At 35.4% G+C, this 9,449-nt stretch overlaps 1 protein-coding gene across 2 annotated transcripts in view; it reads right to left on the minus strand.

The window, feature by feature from the left end:
* LOC144436161 (receptor-type tyrosine-protein phosphatase mu-like) overlaps window positions 1-4,600 on the minus strand; it is a 28,595-nt gene extending 23,995 nt beyond the window's left edge. For both annotated transcript variants that reach the window (XM_078124869.1, XM_078124868.1), the window contains exons 1-5: window positions 4,360-4,600; window positions 2,666-2,980; window positions 2,180-2,250; window positions 1,330-1,567; window positions 195-497 (exon numbers count right to left, since the gene is read on the minus strand). In XM_078124869.1, the coding sequence (XP_077980995.1) occupies window positions 195-497; window positions 1,330-1,567; window positions 2,180-2,250; window positions 2,666-2,980; window positions 4,360-4,534 (1,102 nt within the window). In that variant the 5' untranslated portion in view covers window positions 4,535-4,600. The remainder of the gene's footprint in view (window positions 1-194; window positions 498-1,329; window positions 1,568-2,179; window positions 2,251-2,665; window positions 2,981-4,359) is intronic.
* Between the last annotated feature and the right edge of the window lie 4,849 nt (window positions 4,601-9,449).

Genomic DNA, 9,449 nt, shown 5'->3' on the forward strand with positions numbered 1-9,449 from the left:
AGACTTATTGCCAGTTACGTGATTAGCAGCCACCTTTGAGTTGTATTTGGTATTTTTGCAAATAATCTCGAAATCCCAGATACGTCTACAATAATAATTCCGTACATTTAATTTGTGCCACACTAGTACATTGTTTCATCCCCATTTAAATTACATAACGTCTCAACAACAAGTCTGATAAATTAATATCTTACCATCTTCTTTTGTTGTTTTTATAACCACACTAGATGATCCCATACCGCTGTTTGAAAATGGTATGACTGTAACTGAAAAGTTAGTGTGCGGGTAGAGATTGTCAACACTGTGTTCAGTCATGTTAGAGGTGATACTCTTGGGACCAAATGCTATCTTATCTCCACATTCATATTCGGATACTTGTTCAAATATTAATTCATATCCTTCCAGTGGACAACTAAAGTTTTCAGGTTTAGACCACGTTGATCTAATGACAGAGGAAGACTCGACATTGGCTGTAAGGTCTCTCACTTTTGGTGGTACTATTAACATAAAAAAAAAAGTTTAAGATAAGGAAAAGAACAGTTTTCTTTTAAAACTGCTAAAGTATTTATATAAATGTGTTTTTGTGAATATGAAGTAAAGAATGATTGCCTACTACGATGTTCTAAAATATATGAATACGACTTGAAATCTGTATTGGCATGATTCAAGAGATTTGTAATCTCACTTTCTCAAACCCAGAGGTGTTATTTCTTCCGTGACACTACGAAATAACGAACTCTGGTTTGTTATGATGGACTGACATTTATTTCAGAGTAGTAATAAATATTCATTTGTAATGACGTAATGACAAACCATACGTATACGTTCTGTTGTATTGGCCTTAGCTCTAATGGCGAACAATTCCATTATTATTGACAATATGGGATAGCAACCACCTATACGCAGTTAATACAGACTTGTCACTACAAATATACCGTGAAACAAATTGATGTCACCTTTGTACCAGGTGTGATTGAAATCGGGTTTTGCATGCCTGAGAAATGGCATTACGGATAGACGGATAGACAGGTGGGGCCCATGGTAGTAGTCTCCCCTTCGAAATGTGTAATCATGTATTCCTTTAACATGCCTCCTTGCCAGTATAATGGTTTAACAATAAACTTTTAGGGCACGGGTCTGACTCGGACATAATAACACATTTTCTTCCAACCGTCTCATATTCTATTTAAAAAGTCGACAAAGTTCACCACAATAAGGAAGGTAGGTATACATCGAGTCATTACCACGTATATAATGTTCAGCCTACAGAATTGTGTAAAGTATACCCTTTAAAACAATTATGTATGATGTCAGATTTCGTTTACTTACTTCCAGACCATGTTGTCAACAGTAACTGGTTACTAAAAGGGCCACTCCCTGCTATATTATCCATTGTCACTGTTACTTCATAAGTTGTACAAGGATTTAGTTCTGTGATTGTCACATCAGTGCCGTCAGTCATTATAGTATCATATTCGGTATTACTTCCATTTATCTTGAAGTAAACAGTGTATGACGCAACTTCATTGCATCGAAGTCTAGCAGGTTCAAGATCAGATTCGGCTGTCTGAAATCGAAATAGTACAGACATACAGGCATTTATATCATAAGTAACATGTCTCTGTTTGGTATAACGTGGTCAAGACAAAATTGACCGTCAGAAATGACCAACAACTTATAAGTAATACCTGCTCTCCTTGATTTTGAATATGAAAGAAGCCACCCATCACAAAACTTCCTCAATATGAAGGCAATGTTTCAAGTTACCGACTCTGTTTGCAAGTGTTCCTTGAAGAATTCAGGATATACTATTATCAAACACGTCAATACTTCCCAAATGCTGAAGTATAGGGATCCGAGCATTATGTTATGCAGAAAAGTGTGGCAAAATTGTTTTGGTAAGATTTAATGCAGAATAACCTTACATCATGTCGTTTCACCAGATACAACACACGCCATAACACAAGCATATTATAACAAATAAAACAATGAAAAACAAATTGTTAGCAGTCCCTTTAACAATGACAATGGACGTTTAATTTACAATGCTCGGTATTGATAGACCATGTAAATATTGACAGTGACATGTGCTGCGTTTTAAAATAAATATGTATATATACCAATACCCAAACCATTATGCAAAATACGAATTTGAATGATATGGTTTCACGTTGCTCACCTCCCACGTGATTTCAATATATGATGACGTCACTGTGCTGGCGTCATTGAGATTTGGCCAACCCAATGGATCTGTGTATAAAATAATAAAATGAACAATATATATATACATATATATATATATATATATATATATATATATATATATATATATATATATATATATCGGTAAATATATTCCAAAAGGAGTTTATAGCATCAGTGAAAGGTAGGGGAATGCTTGAGAATGGAATATGTACATCTCTTATGGTGGGACCTAGGGGTCTCGCCCTAGAAGCCCTGGAGGTTTTTTAGTATGCAGGACGGCCCTTTGGTTAATTAAGCAAATTCCGTATCCTATATAACTGTATCTGTGTCATTACGATACATACATATATACAGCTTATGTCATCAGACTTAGTCAAAATATCGACACTTAATATAAGTATGATATGCCGGGGGGGGGGGGGGGGGGGGCTTTGCAATGCAGAATTTAATATCAACTTACAGTCGCATTTAGTTGTCGCTCTTACATTTGGACTTAAAGCACCGCCACCACCTACACCAGGTCTGTATGTCTTTACAGCAAATATGTAGTCAGTGTTGAATGATAAACCATCGACCACTAAAGATGTTTGACTTGGAGGGACAACTTTAGGATACGCAGTATAGTCGTTCTCACTGGTCTTCTTGTACCATACTTCGTACTTTAATATTGAACCATCACCAATATCAACTCCACTTTGCCAGGCATTCCACTTTACCGTGACTTGATACTTTTCGATATTTTCTATAAGTGGACCGTCTCCTAACACTGGTTGATCTGAAATATGCCAAATATGAAAACATTGTTAATTATTATTTTTTGAATACTTGTACCTATCAGGTTTGAATATTTGAAATGATTACCCTAAACTCAATTGGACAATTATTCCCGAAAGGAAAAGACAGTCCAAGTTGACTGTTAATTATCCACACACAAAATGTCTTTGTAGCCAAATTAGGCAGGCACAGAAGCACGTAAGACTTTATACAGCCCCATCTCTTGACAGACGAGAAACATTTTTCATAATCTCATGGAGCCATTTTCAAAGCGACTGTTTGCCATTTGCTCACAGCTACCTACAGTCAAAAGGATTTAAGTAATTTTGTTTTCAATTAAAGAATAGTATAGTATGTCATGGTCAATGTGATAACAGCGTGTGATAAAAATGATTGAATACATTGTACATATAAGAAAGCAGATCTAAACTGGATAAGTTTGAAAAAAGATGAAGCACAAGCTTTTCGAAAATTTATATACATATTATCATATATCATATATTATCAGAATTATAAAATACTCAGTTACTGTACATGATATACCTCTTATTGGTAAATTAACTATATACAATTTGAGTCTTGCCTTATTTGTTATTGTCAATGTATGTCACAATTTGAAACTACATGTATATGAAATTCGAAGCTTCCGACTTATTTTTTTCTGTTAACCAAACGTCGTTATCAATGTATCAATGCAAACAACGTATTATTATATAACTACATCAATAACTTTTATAAGGCATGCGCACTCAGTTAAAGTTTATATTTGTCTCAACATATATACATTGACTTCTATAATAGGACTTTTTCATGAACAATTACACCCTTGGCTTTTATCACAGCCAACTGCAATAAGACGAATCGGATGTGCAGTGGCTGTTGCAAACAAAGTGTTAAGTTTTTACAAACGAACTATTACTATTGTATTGGTTGGCACTGCCATGTCAATTGGGTTATTCTATTATCTATTTCAGAAGTTCTCTAATTGTTGACATAGGTTTGCGCAGTTTAGATTTCCATCGAATATACATATATGGTAGATCTGGTAGTATATGATTTTATAAACTTACCAAATGCCCTGGCTTTAATTTATAAATGTTGTCCCACCACTATATGTAGCAATGCATTTCACATTTTCAGTTTCAGGAACGCCATTAAAAGTATGTGTGCGAACATAGTTAGGATGCACTCCGTCTATAGGTGATGTAGGAGAATATGTGCGTGATTCTATTTCTATTATGACAGTTGTCTGTACATTGCCTTGAAGTTTTTCAATTGCTGAAAAAGTTTTCCAATTGCTGACGTAGGTTTGTACAGTTTAGATTTCTATCGAATAAACAGATATGCTAGATCTGGTGGTATGTGATTGTATAAACTTACCAAATACCGTTGCCCCAATTGTTTTATCTGTTGTACCACCACTATATGTAGCAATGCATTTCACATTTTCACCGTCAGTTACAGACACGCCATTAAAAGTATGTGTGTGAACATAGTTAGGATGCTCTCCGCCTGTAGTTGATGTAGGTGAATATGGGTTTGATTCTGTTTCCATGGTGACAGTTGTCTGTACATTGCCTTGTACTATACATGTGAAAGTGGTAGGTTGACCGGAATTTACTATCGCATGGGTTAAGGAGGATATAGACGGAAGACCATCTAAAAGAAACATAAACAATAACGAGTCAATATGTAAAACAGGGCTAAAGACTGATATCATGAAATATTTCAAGATACATGTATCTTATATATTATTTTACTCTATAAGTGAGTTAGCCATATAAAGCTACACTTGAAGCTGCAATTAGACCCTTTTTACAAACTCTCTTATTTGAAATAATGACTTACTAATAATATCGATAACACTGCATAGTAGGGGCACCTATACCTATACATATTTCAGGCATGGTGAAATATTTCCAAATAAATTCATTATTGGTCCCAACCTAAGGGTCAACACACCAATGAACAACCCTTTCAACTAGGAGTTTATTACTACTAGGGATATAATCAATTTGTATTTACATGTACCCAGTCGAATTATTGGTATTTGAACTATTGTCAGTGAATAGATTGTTGTCTGATTGGAAAGGGGAGAATAACCCAGTTACAACAAGTCCAAGTTTAACGAGCATAGATTTCTTAGTCGATCCTATGTTTTTTTTAAAATGTTTTTAGCTTGAACATCCATTATATATCAAAAGTCTTCTGTAGGCAATTGAGGAAGTAAAACGCCACCTTTTTGTGTCCATTGTGATATAAACAAGCCACGCTATAGCTAGTACAAATAATGATCTTATAGAAAGGTGTTTTTCGTAATTGTTTAGTAATTATAACTATTGTATAATAACGTCCGATCAGTAGATGTTTACACTCACGGCATAATGCGTTAATTTGGGCAAATGGTGAGTTTGTTCTAGCAAGCTACTAATTAATGCAAAGCTGATAAAATCAGATAAGACAGTGATATCACTGAGGTAGGAAAAAAGAGAGAAAAAAATGAGAGGAAACAGTATTTAAAACTTTATTTGAAATATACAGAAAATAATATTAGAAATCCGGAAAATCGCTAGAACAAAAATGATTAATTGTCCTTTTCCCTATTGTCTGAACGACGTCGACAGTCTAGAATACACCAGATTTAAACTGAATGCCCTTCCGTAAGGGTAACGCCTTGCTATCATAAATATAATTCAAACTCCCTTTTCAAACCACACATTGCGCCCTCACTGTGCACTGAATATATATAGGTCAATGTAAAGGTCACCAGTGTTACTACAATTTTGCGAAGTAATACACGTAGGCTAGATAAATAGATCATGAACAACAGTGTTGAAGACCAACAATTTATTTCTGTAGGCTTACAGATTTCATAATATTGTTATAAATCATACTTTATTATACATGATGAATGTGTTCAATGAAAGTGCACATTTCCTGAGATACTGCGTTAATTACACGATCACATGGCTCACACCAAACAGCAGTAGCTTGATATTGGGAGAAATTACAAAACAACAAGGTAAAATTAGAAAGTTCAACGTTAATATCATACTTCCTAAATTCATATCGAAAATCTACGGGATTTAAATTGAATGCCTCCTGTAAGGGAATCACCAATTATGCAAATTACCCATTAAAATGATATTAAAACAATATGGTAATGAACGTTTTTCGACAAAGCCTTAGTATTGACAATAATTCATTATGCGAAGTGGTTCCCTAAATCTTTAGGTGAAATCGGCGGCTTTTATAGTACATGCACTCTGTTACAGTTAACGTATGTACTAAATTGTAAGGAAATTGAAGTATGCAGTCTAAATATATTGCCTAACTACCAAAACTCACTAATTAAGCAAATTCTTCTTTAACACTGAATTGTATTGAGATTGAAGAATGAATTCTTAAGTCATAGCCTAATTACCGAAACTCATTAATTATGCACATTATTCATTTACATCGTAAGGTACATCAACAAATCTTATAGGACAAATGTATTTCGTTATATTTAATGAATATACTAAATTATATCGAAATTGAAGTATGCAGTCTTAAAGGTATGACTGCCTGGGCCTGGGACCCTATTTTGCATATGACTGACTGTATGTTTGGAGGTGGAGAACTTGTGATGACTCACTGGCAAGTAATCACCAAAATATAAACATTCCCTATCTGGGGTGTTCACATGCAAATGCCGTATATTTGAATAATCCTGAGTGACACACAATCTAAACAGCTGTTTGAAGGGGAATTTGTCTCATTTGGAAAGCTTGTTTCATTCTATGAAACAAACAGACTGATTTTCAACCAATTTGTGTATCAAGTTACCATCCTACAACATTCACAAACAATTTGTACACGATACATGACCTGTGTGTTTCTGGGAGCACAGAAAATATGCTGAAAAACAAGACCCAGAAGCTAGTGTTCTGTACAGCAGTTTGAATTTCCCGCATTTGCATAGGTTAGCCATAATCCTCTTTATATAGGGCAGTTCAGTGTATGTAAAAAGGTTTCCAATTTTACCGACTTTTTGCCTCCAAATGATGTAGTTTTCATGGTTGATTAAAGATTTGTATGACATTTTTGACAAAAATACGATATTAATAATGAAAAATTGATTTTTTTTGGAAATCTGCGATGAGCATTTTGCTTCGGGCGTCTTCGGAAAATTGCGTCACAACCAGAACACGATCGCTGTGTCCATGTTTTTTTAACCATGCTTGAACGTTGCGTGGTAGAGAGGACGTCAACGATTGAGTCTACACTGATTTTCTCACAAAAGATTTGGGAGTTCTAATCAGCCTGCTTCTTTTCAACATACAGAGGATAAATTTCCAAACGTTTTCAATGATGTCTTAGTACTGCACAGCTCTCAAACTCACGAAAAACGATCATGAATTACAACATGTTGTGTCCTCGTGCATGGTGTACTACATGTATTACAGCACTAGCAATGATAAAGTTTCTTTTGTTGGCTGTGATTACGAGTCCTAATGTTGAATTGAAAGTTATTTTACCAGATAAGAAACATAAATTACACTTTCAAAGAACATACTAGTATAACATTACGAGCTGGTAACACATAATGGGAATTTGTACTTGCGCTAGCAACGTCTTCGTAACGGCCCACTGCTCAGATGAACAACAAAAACGAAATACGCTCATACGCACTACGGTACTTTTCACACGTACCGTACAGTGAACTTCCTTTTAGACATATTCATGACCTTATTGTATGACTTTGGTTTCCTTGTCAGTGAATGAAGACCAGTCATTTATAAATGCAAAATTTAATGCATTGTTCGCAAGGTTGAGAGCAGTTAAATGTGACTGAGAGTGAGACCAGAGCCAGAGGTTCATCGGGCTGTCTAGCGTGTTCTCCAGTCCGGAGCGTGTCTAGTCACATGTTGAGCGGCTGTAGCGGTAGACCTCCGAGTCGCCCTGCTACCCTGGCACGCAGTGTATCCTCAGTGCTCACCGTCAATAAATTATTTCGCCGTTCCTGAACTGTTCTGATTTTTTCTGGTAATGATGATTTCACAAAATCCTTTAAAGATTGACAACCGATCATACCTTCAATTTTACATAGACGCTCACATGAAATATACGAATGGCGGTTCAAACCACAGCTGCAGACATGCATAATGGTTGTTGACGATGTTATTGTCGACAGACTAAATAATACTGACTGGTAAGTTATGATAATAAAAAGTAGATATTTAAAATCAGCAGATGAAGGAAAACATTGGGTCGAAATTTCGAAAGTAGTTGTCCCATTGAGATCGTAACACCGTAACAGTAGTACTATTTAGTTGGATTATAATCGACTTGCTGACTACACAATATGTGTACGCTGAAATGTGTTTGAACCACAGGCATTTGTTTCCCGAGTTATGTCTCAGAATATTTCTATCAGAATACAATAAAATGTCGATAATATCGTTAATATTGACGTATTTAGCCAACTATATATGGAAGGGGTACAATTACACTTGTTTCTGTGATCGCACAGGTTCACTCACCGCGAAAGGGACAAGGTGAAATGTTCGAAATGTTTGCCCACTACAACGGCCGGTTGAAAGTTCATGTTTATGTACGGTACTATAGATACTAATGACGGTCTGTCTGTCTTCTTTCGCCGTGAGTGATGAAACCTGCGCGATCACAGAAACAGAGTGTAATTTTACCCCTTTCATATATAGTGAGCTAAATACGTCAATATTAACGATATTATCGACATTTTATTGCATTCTGATAGAAACATTCTGAGACATAACTCGGGAAACAAATGCCTGTGGTTCAAACACATGTCAGCGTACACATATTGTGTAGTCAGTAAGTCGATTATAACCCAACTAAATAGTACTACTGTTACGATCTCAATAATGGGACAACTACTTTCGAAATTTCGACCCAATGTTTTCCTTCATCTGCTAATTTTAAATATCTACTTTTTATTATCATAACTTACCAGTCAGTATTATTTAGTCTGTCGACAATAACATCGTCAACAACCATTGTGCATGTCTGCAGCTGGGGATTGCTGTTTGGCTGTAGTCGTGGTTTTGGTCGTGAATCATATATAAACGGTACAATACAAGCATCCCCCACTACCGCATCATCTTCGTCATCACTAGTACTGCATTTATTGTTGTCATTGTCAATTTTGACTTCTAAATAGTGGAACGTGGTTCCACTAGAATGGCTATCCCATGTTATGTAATCGGACATATTCGAAGTTCGTTCTGGTCGTGACGTCATGAAATACATAAACAACTTCGGCAATTTCCGGAATTTTTCCAAAAAATCATGTTTTTTATAATTAATATCATACTTTTGTCAAAAATGTCACACAAATCTTTAATCACCTATGAAAACTATGTCATTTGCAGGCAAAAAGTCTGAAAGTTTGGAAACCTATTTACATACACTTTAAGATATAGCCTAATTGCCTAAATTCATTAATT

The sequence above is a fragment of the Glandiceps talaboti genome, chromosome 6 (genome assembly GCF_964340395.1).
Source record: "Glandiceps talaboti chromosome 6, keGlaTala1.1, whole genome shotgun sequence".
Classification (NCBI taxonomy): Eukaryota; Metazoa; Hemichordata; class Enteropneusta; family Spengelidae; genus Glandiceps; species Glandiceps talaboti.